General features: G+C 38.6%; 1 protein-coding gene across 3 annotated transcripts in view; it reads right to left on the minus strand.

The window, feature by feature from the left end:
* Nucleotides 1–19,504, minus strand: part of PPFIBP2 (PPFIA binding protein 2) — a 102,817-nt gene extending 83,313 nt beyond the window's left edge. For 2 of the 3 annotated variants that reach the window (XM_040609163.1, XM_040609161.1), the window contains exons 1-2: nucleotides 19,365–19,503; nucleotides 1,331–1,428 (exon numbers count right to left, since the gene is read on the minus strand). In XM_040609163.1, coding sequence (XP_040465097.1) covers nucleotides 1,331–1,397 — 67 coding nt within the window. In that variant the 5' untranslated portion in view covers nucleotides 1,398–1,428; nucleotides 19,365–19,503. Of the gene's footprint in view, nucleotides 1–1,330; nucleotides 1,429–19,364 lie in introns of all 3 variants that reach the window. The other variant, XM_040609162.1, reaches the window with a different exon arrangement.
* Nucleotides 19,505–24,219: the final 4,715 nt, after the last annotated feature.

A 24,219-nucleotide genomic window follows, 5' to 3' on the forward strand; every position in this document is an offset into this window, starting at 1 on the left:
TATGTGTTTTGTAAGAGGTAAAAAAATAAAAAAGCAATTAACTCCTATTGGTTAAAATCTTGTTTGAATAAGGATTTGCATTCAGAAAAAGAAGGGAAGGAAATACATATCTAAATTTTGCTGTTTGCCTGGAACTTGTTCTGTTGGCGTGAAGAGTTATTGTTGGAGTTACATCTATCACATATTCACATTTACACTTCTGTGTATCTTGGCAGTCTGTTAAAGTTTGTACATTTAGAATAAAGCGAACACTCACATGTGGATGAGGAAAAAAATAATCTAGAGATTGCTTAAACTAAAAATCCTGGACAATGACCTCCTGCCTAATCACGGCTAGTCTGGTGGTAATATTTGAAGCTCCACATTGGTCTCTGGATATAAATTTTTACTAGCAGAGCAGGAAAAAGAGCAGGAAGAAGCACAACTGCAGCAACAAGAGGCTGATGTCATCTTCTTCATCACTTGGGAAAAAAAAAAGAAGGCACAGCATGGGTGTCACTATTTAAATTTATAAAGCTTTAGGGAATGCTTTGCTATTGTGCACAGGTGAGATCATGGCCCTACCCAGATACTTCTTTTAGGAGCTCATACTGAATGGTGTGTGAACACAAACCCCAAGGCTACTGCGTCCTAACCACAGAAATCAACTTCTCTTCTTGGATACTGTAATGTTGAGAGAAAAGCTTTTAATTGCCTTATCATGAGAACACCAAAAGACTTTAAATTCTGTCTCACATCATATGCCTTTCTAGTGGACAGCTATGTAAAAAGAAATTCATAGCTCCACTCCTGGATATAAATGTCAAGAGAAAGATACTCATTCTAATTTACTAGGCTGTGAAGATTAATAACTAAGGTATTTTAAAAAATATACATAATAAATAAAGAAAATTATGTGTATTTATATATATATATATTTATATATCTCTCTCTGTGTGCACGTAAAATACAGATATATACTATCCAGCTAACTGGAAGCCTAGGTGAAAAATTTTCAAAGACACGCTGATATAAAAAACTTAACACATACAATATGGAATGTTACCACATTAATTAGGGTGTGTTTAAACTACCATGTAGCATTACAGTAAAGTAAATCTTTCACTTCAGTATGCATGGCTAAGGTGGAATTGTGGGTTTTCTTCCTTTATTTTACTTTAAATTTCCTTCATATAACTGTTGAACCAGAGAAATCTGCACGTCACAGAGAACTTGAAAAATTCAGAATAATAATTAAAAAGTAAAAAACCCCCTCAAACAAATATGAAAATTGGAGGAGAGAAAAAGTTAATCTCAAAAATGTTTGGTGAAAAATAAATCATTATTATACCTGCAATGATGTCATCCATCTGCTCCAAAGCTGCTTCCAGCATATGACTAGCATCAGAAGCCATCATCTGTGATTTCTTCAGACCTTTACTCTTTCTGCTGAAAAGACAGATGAAACCACATGTATTACACTAAATCAGACCTTACAGAAAAATGTCACTGTTGTATTATAAATTAAGCTACAGAAGCAAAAGTCCACACTAGCAAAAATACAGCCTAATAATATGAAAACTAACAAAATTGTTCCTATTCTTGATAGATGATTTGGGATTTCGGAGGTTTTTCATCCATTATGTATTTATTTATTTAAACATATTTTACTAAAACAAGGAAATGCAGATGGAAACAAAACCAAACAATCTCAAATACTGGAAGCTTGACATTCTCCTACCCCTCAACCTTAACAATGGTTTCCTAGATTCAAAGTTCAGTGTGTTTCAACCTTTTGCACTGTGGGGAAAAAGACGATTGACTAGGTTTCAATGAAGGAATGAACACATCGTGAAAAACATGCTTAACCTATAAGCAGAATTCTCTAAGAGCTCTGCTTTTTGATTGCTGCCTTGGGAGTAAAGACAGTTCTGAATTCAGTTTTACTCCTCCTTTCTATACCACCATACAAACTTTCTACCACTTCTTTCATGACACTGAAAATACAGTTCTTTCAGTTCCAGTAACTAAAATGCCCCAAATATGCAGTTACTGCTGCCACTCTAAACCTGGATTAAAGACATCCATATTCCCATCTGACGTTAAGGACAACAAACAAAATGTTCCAAAATTAGTCTCCACTTGTGAGTTCATGTTGCTGGACTCTTAGTCAAGTCACTATTGTCAACAGATTACATTTGAAAGGGGAAAAGAATCTACGCTGTCCATTTCACTGCCAGTGAGAAAATCTCTCTGACATAAGCCACTTTGGCCCTATTGCACATCACTCATTGCTGAAGCATGAAACCAGTGCTCACACAGCAACGTAAAGGGATTGTACTTTTGCATAATATTTGCAGTGCTCTAACATACAACTCAAAACACTGAAAAAGCCTTTAAAAAGGGTCACAGAATTTTGATTTCTCTTCCATGAAGGCTGCAATTCAGTCTTCTGACATTCAGTCTTCTGATACAGCAAGTTTTAAAATCTGTGATTCAAGCTGGTTCAATTTTAACAGATTTCTAAGCAGCACAAAAGATACTTGTCTGACAATGGCTAGAGGTATCCTTCAAATGGTGGAGGCTGTAGATAAGTGTATTGGCAATGTTCATGTTTGTGTGGCTGATTATTCCAATGCCACTGAAATGTCACTAATCTGTATTTATCATTCATTTACCTATGCTAAGAATTCAATTAAATTGAATTTAAATACATATTACAGTAATCTGTAATGGCAACTTACATAGACAAAGATATTATTGTACTATGGTCATCCAACATTGGCCACCATGACCAACTGCATGACCGACAGCTAAACCACCCACATTTACTCTCTTAGTTGGAGGCTGCCTAAACACTAGAACGTAGAATCAGCATCCAGAAGATAAAGTCAGCTTTAAAATAAAAGTTTACTCATTTTTTGTTTCAGAGGGACCATGAGGAGAAAAAAAAACAACCTAAAAACAAACTTAAGGCTCAGTCCAAATTACTGCATCATAAGAAATGTTCAATCTCAGTAATAGTTCAGTGCAATGGAAAATTTTTACTAACAAGTCAAAATTATTTGCTTCTATTACACACTAAGAATCCAGAGATGCGGGCTTTTCTCCATGGTGCTGGTGAAATATACACAGAGAAAGCTAATTTATTAATAATCTCTGTATTATCAATAAGGTGTGTATCCTATGTCCATTCTAGTCAATGTATATAACACCACTATCTAGAGGGACAGATGTAGGAATAAGAGTCAGAAACTACTACGTTCTAATTCCAGCTCTGCCATTTATAGCTTGTCATAATGGGTAAACCATTATTTAACTCCAGATCAAATTGATCTGAAGAGCAGTATCAGAACGCAATCTCAGAAAACAAAAGAAAAATCTTTAGTGTCACCCAAGGCAAAGATTAATGTAACTGAATGGTTGGGTTTGGCCTCTCCATTTTTGTCAAAACAGAATTTATGCATGAACAATACTAAATGTAACTGAATTTCACCAAAATGCATCTGACCCAAATATTTGATGTAATAGTATGGGAAATAAATAAAATTATGCTCAGAATAATGTGGAAAGTCATTAAGTCAGCTGATATAAACCTAAAATTTCAGAACGCTTACACATGTGAACTTTACAGACGCTCCCTCTAGTCCCTTGCGTCAGCTTGTTGGTTTTGGTAGATTTCCATTTTCTGTTGTCACATTTATCTGTAACTTAGTAGATTCACTAAGTAGTTTAGAGATACCTGATTATCAACTGCAATGAGCCTCTTTCCTTGCAATATTTCCCCTAGTTCAAAGTGACCATAACATAGGCAATAACTATTTGAGAGAAAGGAAACCCACCTACAGTAAACAGGTGCCGAAAAGACACCTAGGCTACCTTGCTCCTTTGGCAGATGTGGCCAGCGGCCACTCCCCCAGAAATCTATGGCCACCAGCTGTGTTGGTCAATCAGGACATTAAAGTGGCTCAAAATTAAAAGGGAGGAAAATAGTGAAACATACTAAAAACAGCACAGAGTTTCTGTTGCTAGATTGCACTGCATGCTCTTACTTGTGCTGCCAGCTGCTGCTCTGCATGCTTTAAGTGGCTACAGCAATACACAGCTCTTATTAACAAGAAACACAGGACTACCATTCTTTCTAAACATCACATATAGTATTTGACCATCTGCAGTAAAAAAGTTACAGAAAATGCTGATACATTACATTAAAAACTCGAAATTTTACTTATAGAAAAACCTTCAATCAAGACCTTGGCACAAACCACAAAGTTCTGCTGAAAAGCACCACGTGAACGAAGTCTTTCTAGAATCTCCTCCCAGCCTCCACACTCTGCATGTTTTCTCACCTGTATCCACAGTGTATTTGCTACTTAAATGCATTAAGATAGAGTAAAACCTGCTGATGAAACGATTTATTAATAAAAGCAATGTTCTTCGCTCCAGAGCAATAATGTAATATTACTTGCTTGACATCTTTTTCTAGACAGACCTGTTGCTTGTGCTTCAGGCAAGTCTTACTTTCCCAGACACTCCCTTCTTACAGTTTGCCTGCTCTAAGCAGTATTATGAAAATAGCTTGTTAGATCTCATATGCTTTCAGTTACTATTTCTGATCTAGTTCTATAGAACGATCTGCAATTGTGGATTTTTTTTTATTATTATTAAATAACAAGACACCTGTATCAATCCCAAGGCATGTCGAGTGCCTCAAACCGGATCCATCTATTTGTTGGTATTTTAATTGCAGCTCCTTATACAGTTTTCATTCCTGAATGGTATCAACAAATGCATAACATCATGACTTATCTACCTATATAAAAATATACATGTATTTTGAAAAATAAGTTTTTTCAGCTTTGGTAAAGACTGAACAAAAACTATTTCTAACATTACAGTACAAAATTTGATGTTAGTAAATTCTAACCTTCAGGATTTATTAGATTAATTTATATACCAGCAAAATAAAAAAAAACAATCTACTCACCTTTCCAGGTCCCTAAGAAGAAAATAATTTACTTTTTTGCCTGATCACTAAAAATTTCTCACTATTAATAGCCAAAGTTTTACTGTTAAGCAGACGCAAGTCTAAATTATTAACATCCCTTCTAAGCCACACACTCATACTAATTTAGAGCCCAGCCCACAGATAAAGATATTGCAACCCTGCTTATTATAATTACCTAAGTAATAAGATCTTCCAGGAAGTGCAGACAGAGCAAACTGGTCGGAATGCCTCAGATTTATTTTGCTCAGCTAGCTTTACCCTATATCCCAATCTAAGATTTGCATTTTAAATAAAATGAAAAATCTCTGGTAGAACTACTGTACTTAGAGCCAATATCCCTTGCAAATTTCTTAACCTATTTTCTGTATGCAAAACTATAGCTTACTGTGTCCAAAAAGAACATAATAGTTAATAGACATATTCACTATGAGCAAGATGGTCTTCAGAATTATGAAAAGCCTTAATTAAATTTGAATCTTTCATGATGCCTTGAACCAGCAGCTGTCCAGAGATAAGAAAGTGAACATTCAGGCAACTTGTAAGTCAGATGTTTTTCCAAGGTTGCTTGTAATAATGAGGTTGCCAACTTTATCAGCTAAGGAGAGGGGTGTGGTTTTTGACAAGAACTCTTGAAATCCACATCTCGCCTAAATATCAATGCTTTGGGTGGCCTACAGATTCCTCATACATTTAGAAGTCACAGCTAATAAATAACTACCACCACCTTTTTTTCTGGAATTAATAAATACAAGTTTGTAAACTGTTTAAAGATTCAAATTAAAGTATCACATTGTTTTGTACTTAACGGTACAATGAAATATCAAGTGGCTTAGGTAAGCCTCAGAAGTCCTCCACACTTTCTTCAGCTGCAAGAAAACTTTTGAGCTGGTATGAACAAATGTGCACAATTTCCACCCCTGACATTTCCCACCTTGCTTCTCCCCCAGCCACAAGCTGTATTGTATCCTGTCACCCCACAGGAACGCAGCTGCTGATTCATCTCTCCAACCTGGCTCCGAAGTTCTCATGACACCATCACATGCAAAAGCTACAAATACATATTTGGATCCTGGCCTTTTAGAACCTGGCATACCTCTCTAATTAAGTTAATCCTTAGTTCTAAATAACCATCCACAGCTGCTGGGAACAGAAGAATTTCCGATGATCACTAGAATGACTGCCTAAGGTACACTACTTATACAGCATCCTCCAGAACTATCCAGCCAAAAATCCTATTCATCAGATTACAGCTTAAATTTGATTTATTTGTTAATACAGGCACTACTTGCTCTATTTCCCCTTCATATACTTCATTGGAATAGACAGAAGATAGTAAATAGAGTCCTTTGTTCACTGATTACCTTTATGTAATAAATGAAAACAAGACTATGGGCGTGGTGGTGGTGGTGTTTAAAAGAATAACTAGAATGGGAATTTAAAAATATATTTATTCTCAGCTAGAAACTGTAAAGGGTCCACACTACGGGGGAGGAGGAAGCTCTATAGAGAAATACAGATCAGTCAAAACTGAACAAAGACCCGATACTGAACTATCTCAGGTTGATGGCAGAACTGGTAGCTGGGAGTCCTTATGTGATGGGACATCCTTAGGTGAAGCACAGTACTAGTACAACGCTTCTATGATGAAAATGAGCTAACTAAGCTCATTAACTAAACAAGCTAAACTAACTTATGCAAGCGGCTGAGTATTACTCTGGCACTGTAAAACCACCATGTTTGTGTGCGGCTGCTAAAAGTTAGTGTGACAAGCAGTAAGAGCTATGCTGCTTTTAAACATATTATACTAAATAATTTGATTTAAAATATGAAGGGAACTGAATGTAGTTAAATTTAATGCATTATGATGGAGCAAAGTCAAAGCCAAACATCTTTTTTCAAAAATAAACCCATTAAGTTTGCTAACACAAGTCTGAATTTCAGTTTTGGGGGAAGGGAGAGGGAAGGGAAAAGTAAGTACTTAAAAAATATGGTAAATGATCTGACTGATAATTTATGATGCTTTAGGAACACAAATCACCTCATAGTAACTCCTCCACAGGACTCATGGGTATTAAGTTACAGTTGCTATTGGTACCATAACCAAATTTCCTGACTCATGTTTGTACAAAGTCTCATCCTTATATTACAAAGCTGATGCTGACAGAATGGCATGTGCAAAGTGAGGTTTCTTCAGCTCCCTGGTATAGCAGTTCTATCAACTGTACAAAACCCTCCACTCCTTCAGTGTTGTTTTAAACATTGTTCATAAAAGTGTAAAAAAGCACTTCATAACTTAAATTTTAAATTGTTATCAGATATTTTAAGTTTTCTGTTATACAGAGTATAAAGGGAAATGTAGCGTCCAAACTTGCAAGTTTTAAAACCAAAATGCCATTCATTATTTACTATTGTATTAACTGAAAAAAACCCACTCTAATTATTTTAGTTCAGCTGTCTTCTAACTAGTTCCAATTTCGAGCTAGTTAAAATTACAAAAAAACGCAATGAATAAAAGCTTTGAATGTAAACTTCAACTGAATAAAGCATTACCTGGTAGAATACTTGAAAGTTTCCAAACCAAAATGAGAACATTGCTGGTCTTAAAATAAATGCAAAGATGAATGGGATACAAAAGTCAGATTTAGTTATAAAGGTATTACAGTTAAGAAGAGTTAGACCCCCAAAATTCTGACATTCAAAATAAAATATGTTTTTTCTTTCCCTTCTAATCCGAGTTATTCACTGGCCTCAAGGTCACAGCTTCAAATTTTCTTCCATGAAGGTTAACATCTAACGCCTGGGAAACTGCATCCCTTCCCCCCACCCCCTGCCCTGCTCCCCCCCCCCCCCAAAAAAAAAAAACCCCAAACCAAACAACCAACCACAACCAAACCAGCAAAAACATGCAAGAGTTTAAAAACAAGCTGCGAAATGATACAATGAATGACCCTGTGAAAGTAAATTCATGCTCTAGTAAATTGAAAGGTGAGAAATGGTAATAAAAGTAAACACAGAATTCATGCACCAATGAACTCTTTGCCCTAGAGTACAACGGAAGACAAGACCTTGACAGAATGAGAGATTAGGTATATATGATTAGCAGAAGTATACAAAATTATCCTCTGTAAAAATCCTAAAAATTTAGACAAACTATACTGCTGGAAAAAACATTCTTTAAAACTTGTGAATTAGGAATAACATTTCTTATGGTTCATAAATAGTTCCCAGGCTCTTTCAAATCTCTCTGAAAAAAAGGCTTCTCAGCCTGGCCATGACAACCTACTGGATCACACCAGTCCCTTACAGAAAATTCTAGTGAATTTTTGTTCACTTTTCTGCATTTCAGGAAGTTTTTTAAATGGAAATCATTGTTCTTGCCCATTATGCTGTTACAGAACAAACTCAGCAGAACAAGCACAACTAATAACTTTATTAATCTATTAAGTACATGTATATAAATCCCACTAGGGATACTAATAGTATATATGAGTATATAGTAGTGTGTGTGTGTATACATATATATATATATACACATACTAGAAGTATTTATGAGCACTATGAAACAAAAGATTTTGCATTAACTTACGCAGGTACCATTTGGAGTATCAGTCTGAAAACACAGATGTTTGATTGAAACAGGCCAGTGCTAACACAGGGCCAGAAGATTTGATATCTCAAAGAAATGTAAGGAGGTCCAATTTTCAAATCTGCTCAGTGTCCATTTTCTTTGGTTCCATGATCTTTGTAAAAATCAGCTGCTTTGCCAACAAAAAGCAAAAACTCTTCAGCCAACTGGCTTAGTTTTTAGAACTACACAGGTTAGACTACATAGAGGAACAGTCCAACACAGACAAAATTAAAAGATATTTCTTAAGATTATTTCTCATTATGAAATGACCTACTCTTGGGTTACTCAGGTTATACAGCTCTGTCCTGAATCTGCCTTAACTTGATATCAATGTGATATGAAGACTTTTGTGAAGTCTAAACTCAGCATTAGACATAAGGCTTAAAAACAAATACTGAAAGGACAGTTTTTTTGACTTTGTAAAATTTAATTTCATATTAGTATTGTTCCCTCTTTGAAACATTTGGTGCAGCAATTTATAAATAACTGGAAACACTGCTAGGCTGATCTAATATGACCCACCCTGCACCTGTGAACACAACTAACAAGCTGAATTCACACTAACAGGAACTGACAGTATCAAGTACTTCTGTATAAATTTAACCTCCAGTACCTATTTTGAGGGAAGTGTGTGTGAAAAAGAAAGGAAAAATATACTTCTGCTAGAAACATAACTAATCTGCTTGGATTAAAAGCATTAAACCAGGAACAACAAATGGATCACTATAAAAAGCACCATATCCCACGTTACTCATCACATCAATGAAAACAAATTTTAACAGGTGTGTCAGTTAATGCCCATGCTTATATATATAAAAAAATATCATTCTTGTATTGATGGCTTCCTGAAGATCAACGAAAATATTTTTGGAAAAAGCTGTCTTCAAGGTTTTTCTCTTTCTCTGCCTAAAGAATAGGTATAACTAAGAGGCAAAAATTCTCCATGGCAAGTTAAATCCTGATCTAAAATGACACGTTTTGTTGATTTTGCTCCTCCATTATTTAGAATATGGGACATTTTACTCCTTGCAGAACTGGCCAACAAGTAAGGAAGTAGCTGTATCAAACATTGCGCCACAACTGATTTCTATATCAGAGAATGATATATTTTCCTATCATATTTATTTTCCACGCTTAGTGGATTAACAGAATTTTCTAATAATGAGAAAAAAGCATTATACAGGGAGGCAATGTTGCAAGACAGACACAACAGTAACTTGATATCCAAAAGCAACATTTAATATTTTTAAGATTCACATAGGTGAGAGAAACTTGTAATATATCCCAGCTGAAGAAACATCACAGGTGGCAAGAAAAAAATGACATCTTTTATTCTTTTTTCCAGTATTGGAAAAACAACGAATACCAAGAAGACTAGGGACAGATTAGGCACCCACTGAAACCAGAACCTGACATTAGAGGGAAACCGAAGCAGCCCATAATGAACATATGACTAGATACATATGTCTCCTCAATGACCCATTCTATGGAGGAGCTCACAGGAAAAATATTTACCTAGCAAAGGATCTTAACAGAATCACCACACTGAAAACCCACCCAAGCGCTCAGCTTTTCTACTTCACATTCATCTATGCATGCTACCACAACTGAAACAAGCAAGTTTCAGGTAACTATACCCAGTTTTGAGCATTTGCAAGCCTACTTTTTGTAGGCTTACGAAAGAGTTCTGCAGTGCCCACCATGCTGCTTCCATTAAGTAGATAGATCTGATGGCCCAGGATACAACAGAGATCCTGGAAGTCTACTGTTGTATGTAGCACCTTTTATTATTGACCGTGCTAGGCATTCACAGGTTCTCACCAACCACAAAGCCCATCACGCTGTGTCTGCCAACCATCTCAAGGCAGTTATTCTCAGTTCAATACAAACGTAAAATGAACAAGTTGCAGTGTCAAAGCATGTTATCAAGGGTAAGTCAAATCAATTTAAGTATCTCCTTATAGAATATGCATGATATGTAGGACTAAGAGAAGAAAATGCACAGCCACAGTTCCATGTATCAGAATGTCTATTCCAATTTGCAAAACTTAAAAACTATACATAATTTCCAGGAAGTGATTAACTGCTCATTAAAACTGGTTCCATGTATGAGCCTTCAAAGCTACCATATTCCAGGTTAGTCATTTTGGCTTACAGGTTTGCTAGGACACTTAATCTAAAAAGCTTTTGGAAGTTTTGCAAATTAAAAAACATCTTTCTTAACAGAAACTGAATGCAAGAACTAGATCTAGAAACAGACCCATTCATAAACTCAGTATTCTTCTGGTTTTTATATACACATTTACATCTGATGTTCAGGATGCTGTCAGCATAATTCATCAGCTGGGTATGTATACAGGGTCACTTTTGTTCTCTTTTAATAGTGAACTCCCTTTACTTTTAGGGTATGAAAAATATAGAAGTTAAACCATTATAATGAACATACATAGGATTTATCTAGATTTATTTCCAGATAAGTATTTTAATTAACTACCTGAACGTGAAAAATGACTCAGAAGTATTTGCCAAAAAATAAAACTGTAGCCCTAAAATTTGTACTACTGTGTTACTTCCAGTCCAAACAAAAATTCTTCCATCTGATTGAAACAAACAGAAAAATTACAGTTATTACTGCCAGTGCTAGAGTATAATGGTACCTGAAGCAATATATAAAGTTAGTCAACTTTTGCTGGCTCTGAAATAAATGGATTAGACACCTTTGCCCTGACATAGCAGACAAATGAAACAGAATTCTCGTATTACTTTAAAGGGCCTGAATGTCTTTATAGCAAGGCCAGAAGTCCTAAAGCACAGCGTCACAGTCCCAAACAGCAATGTCACCTGAGGGGATGCAGGCTTTTACGCATCCTGCTTTACTTCAGAGTATTTCATGTTAAGACTTGGCAGCTTTTCAGAACTGTTTGAAAGGCTTACTACTCATATTTGGTCCAACTGTGAATAAATCTATGAAGGTTCCTGATTAATAACTTAATCTGGTATTTTACTGTTTGACAACAATGCCTTTATTGGGCCTGTTTATTAAAACAATCACACAATGAAATTATTTCAGGCTAATGACTTGCAAAGTCCTCTAATCCCAACAGCTACTGGCTAATTTGTCTGTATGAAAAATAGCTCAGAACTTTCTAGCACTTCGGGCCAAGTCACAGTGCACAAAAATCAAAATAAAAACAACAGAAAAAAGACTGAGCTATTCAAATGACTGTCCATTGGATGAAATTGATCGTTTTACTTCTGTTTTAGGAGAGAAAAGGAAGTCAGAATTCACTGTCAGTTTCTTCAGTTTATTTCAGAAAATGGATCAAAGTCTGCTCCCGTATTGGTGATCATGACATCTTTATATTTCATACTAAATTTGTAAGTAAAATTTTATTTGCTATTATATATATGAGTGATTTAGTCCCCTGTGTTTCAGTGGTCCTCAAAAACTTGCAGTGGAAATATTTGAAACAGTTTTACTAATTCAAAAAAATATCCAGTCTTTTCCTACTTGAAAAGAAAAATACAATCATGTTAAACACTGAAACACTGCTCTGTCACAACGAAATTGTTTCTTCTTTATTAGTCCTTATGCATATGGGATATTTTTGCTGCGTGACAGAAACAATACTGTTTACTTTATTAGTTAAGGAAAGCAAACAATATACATTCACTGTAAAATGATATTTACAAACATACTGCTGGGCAAACTTGGCAAGCTGCCTAGCATGGTAGTTTTTCAGTCCCAAGTAATTTCAAACCTCTGTTTCTAAGTACCCAAATCTGGGTTTCCAAAGGAACTTAGCAGCTGCTAGTCAATTCTTCACAATTAGTCCCTGGATAATCAGAAGCTTTGATTACATAGAAAACTAACAAAATGGCTGGTGAATCGAAACTATATTAATTCAAGAGCATGAATTCCCTTTGTACCAAATAATTTACTCTGTATGCAAACTCCTCTCCCCATGTTAAAAAAAAATGCACTCTTCTACAGTCTGTCCTTTTGCAAGTAGTTTATATGAAACAAGAACCTGCTGGGCTTCAAAACTTACAAATGAAACTGTTTGCTACCAAATTTCCTAATTAAAATGGAGACTACAATCAAAGCAAACCAGATTTGGACCACAATTCTTGCAACAGTTTTCTAATCCTTAGCCTAATCTAAAACTATTATGAAACGTTGCATGCACTGGATAATGTGTAGGTAATTAATTAATTAATTCTAATTGTAGACTTAAGTATTTTTCACAACACTACAGTATGTTCTGCAAAGCAGGCCAGAACAGATCTTTTCTTGCACAAAAGCTTGTTATAACAATTCCTTTCTTCTAGTAAGGAAAGGTTCTAATATGATTTTCATTTTGTACACATGAAGTTTGCCAGATCAGACCATAAACGGCTTTTTCCAGTTTCAGGTAAAATTACTACTATGGATACATTCAGCTTCCTACACTGAAGGATATTTTAATTCAAGAAATATTTAACTAATCATATATAATCTTTATGAGTGAGATTTTCAGGTTTAAGATAATCTGTACTAACACTAGAATATTTTGTATATATACTTTTCATTACAGAAGACTACTTTCAAGAACACTATTCACTTAACTTTTTGATTTTTTTTCAGATGAAATGAACACATTATTTAAAAGAATTATATATCCTACTTTTGTTGATATTTTACAACCAGTGTGTTTCTGGTCCATATAATTAGCCTCTGAATTTTAAGATTTGTTCTTCTTCCCTTTTTGAAACAATTATTAAAGTACGTATCATACATACCACAAAAGAGCTTACAATAAATGCTTTACTTATATATGTATACATGCTTACATAGCAATTGCATAAATGTACCTTAAATTCAGCTAGAGGAGGGTTATTTTGTTTGTTTTGGGGAGTGGTTTTTTGTTTGTTTTGTTGTTTGAATTTTTTTTTAGTAGTAAGTAGGTGTAATGGACAGTCAACAAAGATAGCTGGGGTCCATGTCTGCATATCTGGGCTAAAGCTATTAGCACATTTCCTACAGTCTCACAGTTTCTGAAGTTGTTAATGCATGTCCTGAACACATCTCAAGATCCAGGCACTTGTTTTGCCATTTTTTCTCCTGGTCTGCTGGGTGATGATAAATCTGTCAGTGAAACTGTTTAGGAATTGACGGTAAGGCCACTGAAGAAGATTCATGCTTATGTGATTTCTCAGTTGTACCCTCACTACAAAGTATATAGAGAGGTTACAATCATAAATAATCCAAAGGACAACTTCATACCTTAAGTTGGGCATTAAAGCTTGAAAAAGAGGTTTTCCACATCAAAAAAAAAAAAGAATGGAATTAACGCTACATTTCAGGTAAGAGCTTTTGTTAATTCCATTGTGAAGACTTGCACTTAAACCTAATGAGAAGGGTTTCATGAAGCATATGGGAGTGTTATCACAGAATAGCTGAGGTCGGAAGGCACCGCTTTGGATCACCTACTTCCAAATCCCAAGAGCTTATTTATAGTAGTATGTAGGCTAACATTGGCTGGAATGTCACCAAGGTGCTGAATGTATAGGACAAAGATGATTTAACAGAAATCTAATTATGAACTACAGAATGATAGAACATTTTAAGTAAAAGACTGAGAAGTCTTATGCAAGAAGATCTTAATACATCTTCTGTCCAATACTGCACAGAGCAAATACCATCCTGGAGAAATGCAAAAACTTTGCTTCCCAGGATGGTTTGTGCTGGTTTCCTATTTAAAATACTGGATTTACCTCATCAAGGTCTTTGCTAGATAAACTGTTTTTTCTGGAGTGAAACATCAAAATACTTCTGTTTGGGAGCTGACTGGATTACATGCATTAGTTCATCACCATCACAGAAACATATTCATAAATCTTACTGCAATGTCATTAGAATAAGATGTTCTGATTATGTGTTATTAAAGCAGATGCTACCATCTGCACTGTATTGTAGTGGAATAAAAAGTGTGATTCACTATATTCAAGAGACACTTGGAAAATACTTTCCCCTGTCAAACTAAGACTTCTGAAATAAACTTTGGGTTGAAAATAGCGCAAACAAACAAAACAAAAAGACTTTGTACGAGCAGTACAGACAGAAACAGGAAGACATCCCCAGCTAAGTCACCTCTGAATGTGGAGACCAACCACATTTGTTTTCAGAAGACAATAAAGTAAAACAGCAGTTCCCATACTGTCAGCGCTTGAAACCCAGGTTAGAATTAAGCAGCTTAAATTTATCTTTAATAATTACTTTAACTGGCATACAATCTGTTGATCTTAAAGGGTACAAAGACATAACCAACAAGTGAATCATTCTCTATGAATATTAATACACATTACATCGTTGCTCTAGTAAAACAAGACTCACAGTCAGCATTTGATAAGCAACACTTGTAATAAAGCCAGGCTTTGGACTTGTCTGTTTTCTTCTATCCAGCATGTGTTGACTTGGAGCATTCAATCTTATTTCACTCATCCAGCCTAATTCAAGATTTTGCCAAAGCAGGATCAGGCCTGCTGATCTGTTTTCTCCAAATTCACATCTGCTTCAAAAAACCATCATCAACTTAGCACCATGTCCTTGGGTGATATGCAAAAGATCTCTCATACAATTAGCAGTTCACACTCTGTTATTGCAACTTTTGGAAATCAGATCCCTTATTTACTATTCCAGATGTGTTGTCTGCCACATACTAACTGGTCACTGTCAGGTTTCTTACCTTTTCCCCTCTCTAAACCACAAATTCCATGTATTCAATTCTCAACTTTCATCTCCAGTTACTTCAGGTTTTACCTGGAAAATTCACCTAAACAGATGAACTCACATTTTGATGTAGATATAAAATAAATATAAGAATATATTTTATATATCACATACAGTTGAGAAAAACTAATGGCTCCCAGCTTGTTTGTTGATCATCTGGTAGAGAAATAATGTCCTGTCTTATGCATGTGAAGACACCAAATCTTTCCTCCTTGATACTGATTTCCAGTATGAAAAGATACAGTTCTCTCCCCTCAGCAGCTCTGGGTTACAGGTCTTCCAGAAATACTAGTAAGCTACACAATATTCTTAACAATCTTGCTTTACAGGTTATCAAATTAGAATTTAAAATCTAGGTCACACTTACAGTCCTTTAAACCACTACATTGTAACCTGGCAGATGCACGGTATAAATGTAAAACCCACAAACTGCCCTAGACTGGCAACAGTGCCATTAGGATTTACTTTATATGTTTCTTTCAGAAAGGAATTTATCTTTATAATTTCACTTCTTTGTTCTTTGCATTAATGAATTGCCAAAGAAGAGCAAAGTGCTATTGGGAAATGGTTTTATAGCAAATAAAACACATGAAGATGCAGGGAAACAGGAGGCAACTGTAATGTTACAAGGTCACAAGAAACTTGAAATAAAAACATTGTGCTAAAACATATAAGCAGAGGCATCTAGCTACAAAAAAAAAAAAGTACCTTTATTTTGTTGCTTAATGTGCACCTATTTAAAAGAAGAACAACTATAAAATGCTGTAAAGGAGTGGCAGGAAGACATTCAAGCTGTCACAGCTTATCAAAGACATGTTATCACCTCAGAGCTGGTGCTCAGACAAAGTTAAAGAACAGATTACCCAAAGGCGGGAGTCTCTGTGTCTTCAGCTCTTCAAAGTAACAGGTGAGTTGATAGCACGGAATAGACAAGAGCAAACTGGGGAAAATTTAGAGAACTAAAAATAGTTCATGGCTTAAACTTCCCAAATTTTAAGGGATCAAGTTACTGAAGCGAAATAATTTTGTATGCATCTACTCAACTCTGGTAACTGATCAAGCATGTCAAGGGCAGGCACTGCAGGCTAAACTTTATTCAGCAGCTTATGAGAACTTCAGGATTATACCTTAATAAGTTGAATTCACTGAACTCTGAAGATGCAGTGGCAAACTGAGATGATAAACATCTCCAAAGATTTGAATGATGCCAATTTCACTAACAGAAGAGCGACTTCTGAAAGTCCTTACTATTTCTACACTATTAGGTATTTCTAGAAAATGCAGAAAAGCCTTGATTTTGAATTTTATAATTCAACAGTATGTTGAATTATAACACATCTGCATCTGAGTGATCACTATCACAAAACACATTTCCTAATGCATCATTTATTTTCTTTGATAAACACTAAATCCTTTGAAACATACTATGGACATCTAAGGCAAGGAAATGGTTTCATCCTATTCCTGTAAATATCTTTTTTGAGGGGAGGAGGGAAGGTGGAGGTTTTTTTGCTAACGAGCAAAGTCCCACTGAGGCTCTGCGTTACCTGTATGAGCATAGCTCTTTGCTAATCTTACCAGGTCAAGGCTCTCATTTGTTTGAGCTGAAAGGCTGAAACAAATCCCTAGCTCTGGGGAAAGTGAACTAAGTTTCTGGTCTGTTTCTGAATAGTCTAATAAGAGTGAAAGTAGTGTCTAGGGATAAGTGCTTTACAGGTTTTTGTGGGAGTTTGTTTGTTTTGAAGAGAGAGAGACCGGAAAGAGGCAAACAGGAAACAGATTAGGTAAATGAGGGCTAGAAGCAAAGCTGCACATGGAGAAAAAAAAAATGTGGCTATCTTTTTGTTCTTTTTCTTATTCCCATGTTTTGCACTTATAGTACATTCTCACTCTGCCTTTCCCCCTTGTTTGCTGACTCTATCAAAGGATTCAGGGAAGGTGATTCTTAAGGTCTTCACTTACCCTCTTCCATCTGTTCTCTTCCCATCCTCCATTTAAATACAGTCTACCACATTAAGACACATTACGCTGCCTTAGAGCCTGGCCAGACAGTCTAGAGTAACAGAGAGACTCAGTGTAACAGAAAAGTGACAGAGGAATCAGGGAAAATTGAGTCAAAACCCCAGAAAGCACTTCTCTAGTCTATGCCTGCACTGATGTATTCTCTCTTCGTTTACACACACACCCACCCCTGATCACTTTTCCACACTGCTGGTACCACGTCAACACAGGCTAAGTGAGATCAGATGCAGTAGGAGTGATGGGAAGATAGTGCTTATTATCCCATCTCTGTTTCTTCCTGCCCTCTCGGCTTCTAGCACAGCCCTTATATAGATGGGGTTGCTGGAGCACTACGAAGCAAGCCGTGCCGTCTGCCACCATTCCTCTAATTCCTCAGCCTCTTGGGACAGGAGATGAAAGCAGCAAGAAAACATGGAACCAGGGAACAATGCTCCCAGCCCAATTCCTACCATGCTTCACCCACACAGATCTCAGTTTCTGTCCCCTCCCTTTAATTCTGCACTTTCCACAGGGCAGAGTCCCAAATGTACAATAGTTAAACTGCTATAGATACTTGCCAAGACACTTGATTATTACCTGGCTTAGGTAAATAAAGCATTGAAGTTTTTAAAAGTGATGCTAACGTTAGTTGAAAACAGTTACAGGCACGTCACGTGTATCTACAACAGATACAAACATCATCAGTCAATGGAGATCAGTCTTGAGCTATCCCTCAGTTTAAGCGTTGTTACTAGGGTCTTGACATTATTTTATCAGTTACAAATTATGTTGGTTTTACATATTATTTTCCCTTCATATCCTGGTACCAAGCTATACTTGTTCTGAAGACAAACCTAAGGTTCATTTGAGTTCTCCCTCTGCTCTGACTTTCACTGGGTGTTCTTCAGCTTCAAAGGGGCCCTTAAAATTGCTTCCATTTGGAACTATCAGCAAATGGAGGGTAAATCCGTATCATTTAAAAACAACCCATATTTACTTAGGCTTGTCCCAATTTGTCCTTTCACCCTCCTGGTACGCTGAGATCTACTCCAAGCATTTCTTTATCAGGAAGATACAAGGAAGATGAAAGATGTATTGGTTTTAGTAAATTCATACAGCAGATCCGAGTCAAACTCAGGAACACAAGCAAAGTAAATCAATAAACCTGGAAAGCTGAAATACAGCCTTCTTTCCTCTCCCCTCTTCCCGCAATTCCACACAAGTTTCAGAATGAAGCCCTTCTTCATACACCTGTCTACATATTTGTTTAAAACAAAACAAACCAAACACGAAAACCACAGAGAAGTGCCCCTCACTGTACCCCCTCCTGCCCAAACCCTGCAATTAAAACCGTGAAATTGCAAAAGACCTTTATGACTCTGGAAATACGTGTTGTACATGCAAATCTCCAAAAGCACATACTGCACTTCACCTACATACAGTCAGATCCGCAGTTACCAACCTACCAAATTAATACTTAACAACCTATTTTGCCTCATGCAAAACAAAACTGAACAAATGATCATACGCAGAGAGGCGTGATTCCTTATCTTTTTGGTGAGTGTCAAGGGGGAGGTAGGTCTCTTTTCTGCAGCAGCACGACATGAGTGCTGGACGATGAAACCGGGGATCACTTGACATCACCTCATACGCTTACTGCCCTTATCTCTGCACGGGTAAAGAAGCCCCTAACGGCCAGCTGCGTCTTCCAGCTGTTCTTTGCTGAATATCCTTTTAACTATCTTATTTCCCCCACGCACCTCTTCACTGGATTAATTCCTAATTACAGGCCGGAGGCGGGGGGGAGGTACACCTCACTCCCACGGGAGAGAACCGGGATGCAACCGGCTGTCGGGGCTGGCCTCCGAGTCTCCGGACCGACTGCCCTATGTCAATAAAGCGGTTTATTTGCCCAACTGCTCGTTGAACTCAAGTTTCAAGGCTCTGCTCGCTGTGAGAATAAATATTTAACTTACAGGAGCCGCGTCTATTTAAAAGTCTTCCCAACGGTGTGGAGTCCTTAACTCTCACAGCAGGAGCAAAGTACTTAAAGAAGGAGAGGCAGCGGGTACCGTCGTCACATCCGCGCAGGGTTCGCGGGGGATCCCCCTCAGGACGCGGCCGCAGCAGCCGCCAGCAGCCTGCGCGCCCCGCCGCGCCGCCCTGCCCTGCCCTGCCCCGCCGCCCAGCCCGCACCCGGGGCACGCCCGCACCGCCCGGGAAGCGGCGCCGACCCTCCCCCGCCGGGGCAGGACCCCGCCGCCGAGCGCCCCCCCCGCAGCCCGCCCACGGGCACCGACCTGCGCGGCGGCCTCGGCGCCTCCCGGGCTCCGCGGCCAGGTGCGCCACGCGGCGGCGGGCGGGCGGCGCGCGGCCCCGCTCCCCTCGCGCCCAGCCCGCCCCCCATTGGCTGCGCGCAGGGGACCGGCGGCGGCTGCCGGCCCCGCGTGAGGGGCGGGCGGGACAGTGCGCGCGGCGCTCCCGCAACCCGCGCGAGGGGCGCGGGCAGGTGCGCGAGGGGCCGCGGGCGCGGCGGGAAACTGCAGCACGGGGCGCGGGTCCGGCCCGCGCGGGGGGCGCCCTCCCTCTCCCCTCACAGCGCCTCAGCGCCGGTGCGCGCACCTGTGGCGGCACAGCCGCGCCCGCCGCACAGCCCGCCTGCCAGCGGCAAACGGGCTACGGAGCGCGGCCCGCTCCCCGACGAGACGGGTAGCTGAGGTAAATCCTGTGCCAAGGGCCCTGGTGGGTGCCTGGCCGGTGCCCCTGGACCTCCCCTGGTGGTGCGGTACCTCAGGTCCCGCAGCCGCGGGGTGCCCTGCGGGAGCTGGTGGGGTCTGGCTGCCCGTTGCAGCCCGGCGCACCCGCCTCCACAGAAACCCCACGGCACCTCAGCGCTGAGGGGGCGCTGGGTGTGCGCAGCCCTTCGGTGTCCTTTCAACGTAAAGGGCAGTGTTTAGACAACTCCCCCCCTTCCCCCCCCCCCCCCCCCCCCCCCCCCAATTTCTGAGTTTTATTCTTCACATCCTTATTACTGGAAGTAGAAAATTTGAATAAAACTATGTTGTTTTAAATAGTGCTACCAGGCATGTTTTCGGTGCATATTCCTACATACCAGGGATTTTCTAGGTTAGCCAAAATGTTATTAACTGAGAAAAGTAATACTCTTTAAAAAATAACAATTAAACTCAGGTATTTTTATATTTAAAGAACTTCTTATCTATTTTAATTCTCTTGGGGAAAATAACATCATGGGCCATTTATATTGGTGTAAGTATTTTGTGTCATATTTCTGTTGGCTGCTGTTTTGAAAACATTCTCTAATACTATGTTTATGATTGCAAAAATCTGTAGTACATGAAGTCTCCAACGAAGCAAAAACATAAAACAAAGACTCACACTCAAAAGGTGTAGGTTCTTCTGTTTGTAATGATTCTAGGATTTCTTCTAGAAATATGAAAAATGCTGCAAGTTTTGGTCCCTGGAAGTTTACTGGTTGGTCACTTTGGGTGCCTTGCTGATCCAAAAGCTGATAAGTGCTTAGTTTTACTCAGAGAGGTCATCCCACGTGTGTAACACTGACACAACTCTTTACAGCACGTGTGCTGAGTACTTCTAATTATGTCAGTTTTCTAGGGAGCTGGCTGAACAGCAAGCGTTTAGCAGAAAGTGAGATAAAGAGTTTGCAACATTGACAATGTAATTAACACATGCAATTTTCACTGCTTGTGGAGTAGTTGTGTTTCAACCACCACAGTTTGCCGTCTTCTGTGGTGATGTTGACTTCCATCTAAATAGTCTAGGCATGTTTAATATGCATGCTGTTTTAATGTAATTCTATTACTTATAATAATTGTCCTCAGTTTTAGAATTTCCCTTTCCGTAGTGTAAGCTTGTACTATATTTGGAATGTTGGAATACTTTGTTCCCTGTTACGAACTGATGCACTCTCTGACCTTGTGAATAGTTATGTATGATTTCAGTTTTCTTTTAAACTTATGCATGAGACCAAGACTATGAATCACATACCAGATATTCCAGATACAGAATTGGACCTCACTTACAGAGCAAGCATGCCCAAGGTGGGAGAGTGAGAAAATGGAGAGTGAAGTAGAAAGCCTTTGAAACATCTCTGAACATGCTAAAGAATAATTAAGACTGGCAAGAATCCACAGGCTGTGTATTAATCTGGCTTGCTTTTGAATTTTTCCTGTCTTTCCTTTTGCCTTTAAGGTAGTCATCTTAAACAGGTCATGCAGAGGAGTGGTCAAAATTGTAATGGTTGATAACATTTGCATCTTTCGTAATACTGATACCAAAAAGTAAAGTATTGCTATAGCAATGATTGTTGCAGTGTCATTAAACCATTTGTTAAAAGCTCAGTGGAATTTAGAACAGTCTGGGTAAAGCTAGGAGTCTTTCAACATCAGCCTGGTTTCCTCTCCTCTTCCCCAACAAGCCTTACTGGTGATCTAGGACAGGTGTCTGCGTGACTTTTCATGTGATGGAAGCAGGACCTGGGACCTCATTTACTCTTTTATGGCCATGTAGGGTTGTTATCTCCCTTCTTGTGTAGTCCTGACCTTGAAGAGTCAAAACCCTGCTGGTACGTGCTGTACTCCAGTGTTTTGTCAGGAAAAGCAGTGTCAGCCAGTGCATGGGAAGGCAAGCATGGCCTTGCCCTGGCGCTGCAAAGGGAAAGGACCTGGAACAGGGAGGCTGTGCAACTCTTGCCACTCCCTTGAGGAGCACAGGCAGAAGCAGAGGGAGATTGAGCAGCACAGGCTAAGCATAGACAACAAACCACTGTCCTGCTGCTGCAGCTGCTGCTGCTGAAGTGTGCATGTGTAGTCCTTTTACTGTCCTGTTTCTGTATTGTTTGATATGTGGAGTGCTGATTCTACTACAATATTATTGTACCGCCGGAAAGCTGAGCAAATCCTAATTTGGGCTACCTTTAGCTTGTTGATCCTGTCAGTCCTGTTTAATATGATTTGGCTGAAGTGGATTAATTCTGCATCTCTCTTTCTCAGTGTAGCGGGTTTCAGAAGCGCTCCCTCAGCTGTCCTGGCCTCTTGGCTAATTACCATTCTAGAAGACCCCCTTGAATAAGAGTGGTTTGTTTCTTTTCTGCAGTAGTACAGACACATTACTGTCACAAAGCTGGCATTGTGTTAAGTCTTTGCCTCTCTTATATAACAATGAAGCTTATTCAGGGATAGCAGAACCATCCTTCTCAGAAAATACTTAACGAAAAAACCAAGTTAGGAACCCCAAAAGAGAATGCTGCTGGACACTGCTTTACTGACCGTCTTAATTTCTTGCATCTTGAAAATCAGTGGAAAGTTATCTGTGATATCACAAGTGTTGCTCTATAGCTGTTTATAACTGTTTATCTCAACTAGATGTAATGGCCACGGTATATTTTTATTTTGTTAAGGATTACTGAGGAGAGCTGTCCGAGTTTCTCTTCCTCCGTTTCACAGTCACGTTATAGGTCACGCTGACAATGTGACAAAAAGAAGCCCTTTATTTGAGTTCAGGCCATGTTCCTGATCCTGCAAGCTTGCCTGAATGGTGCTTAGGCTTGCACATGTTAGTGGTTCTTTCACAGTGCATTGCTTGGTCTGTTACTGGGTTGTACAGGTACATGGCAGAATGGTTCATAGTCACCAAAGGGTAAGGACCAGAACAGACACTTAGATGAAGGCTCTAAATGGCTGTGCTCCCTGGATAGAAGCTTATGGCTATTAAGGCAGGAAAGCCTTATCTTTACCAGAGATTTGTGGCCAGTCACATTACCGATTTCCTGTGGTAAGGTGCACAATGTTCTCGTATCCTTTGAAACCGTTTTTTTTTAACACACGTGGGCGGTATGCTCATTTTTTAATGGGTAGGATATGGTTATATTCCACCCCCCCACCCCCCGTCATTATTTGGTGGAGTTAATGTTAAGTCTTCAAGATGAGAGTTTAAATAAAGATATTTTGTCTCTACGTACAGTTTCACTTGAAGTTTTCTTGAAATCTTCCAAGACAGCTACAGCTACTTGATACTAAAACAGAACTTACTATTTTTTTCTCTCTCACAGTTTACAGCATCAAATGTTCTGTTGCAGTACACATGATATAAAAATCTCCTTTTCAGATAACTTTTACTAGGACAGACAAAATAACCTTTTAAAAAAAAAATTCCTAACATATAGATAGTTTTGTCAAAAAGCACTACACTTATTGAGCTGTTTCTTTCCCCAGTGTTATGTTTATATTCCAGAAGCTTTCATGGAGACATACAGTTCTAAAAAAAGGCTTTCAGGAACGTACAGTTACTTTTGTTCAGCATTTTTAAAGACATTTAAACAAGCCGTTGATCTTTGCTACTTGCATGTAACTAATTGGAATTGTACCCGAGACAGCTGTAAACTATCTAAATTTAGCTAATAGTGCTACAAGGACACAGCTCCATCTAGTGCTCAGCGTTAAATCATGCACAAGTGATCTTGTGAGTTTTAGGTATGAGCACTCATTGGCTCCCAGGTAAATACTAGCTCCATACGGTGAGGCATTTTATAAACTTTTGGGTTGGCAATCCTACCATAGTAAATTAAAAGCTAATGGATGGCAGCTGCAGTATTTTCAGGCAGACACAGCTGTTTAAAATATCTGCATTTGCTCTAACCATCAGGCAAAAGCCCTGTTAGTGCAGCTTGGAAAATAGAGCTTATACTGTAAGTTACTGCATGCTTATGTATAGAGAATACAGTACCATATACGCCGTTATTCAATCTACTTTACTGAGGCAGTTTTGAGTCATGGGACTTGTTTCAGTCAGACT

This window comes from Falco naumanni, chromosome 10 (assembly GCF_017639655.2).
Source record: "Falco naumanni isolate bFalNau1 chromosome 10, bFalNau1.pat, whole genome shotgun sequence".
Classification (NCBI taxonomy): Eukaryota; Metazoa; Chordata; class Aves; order Falconiformes; family Falconidae; genus Falco; species Falco naumanni.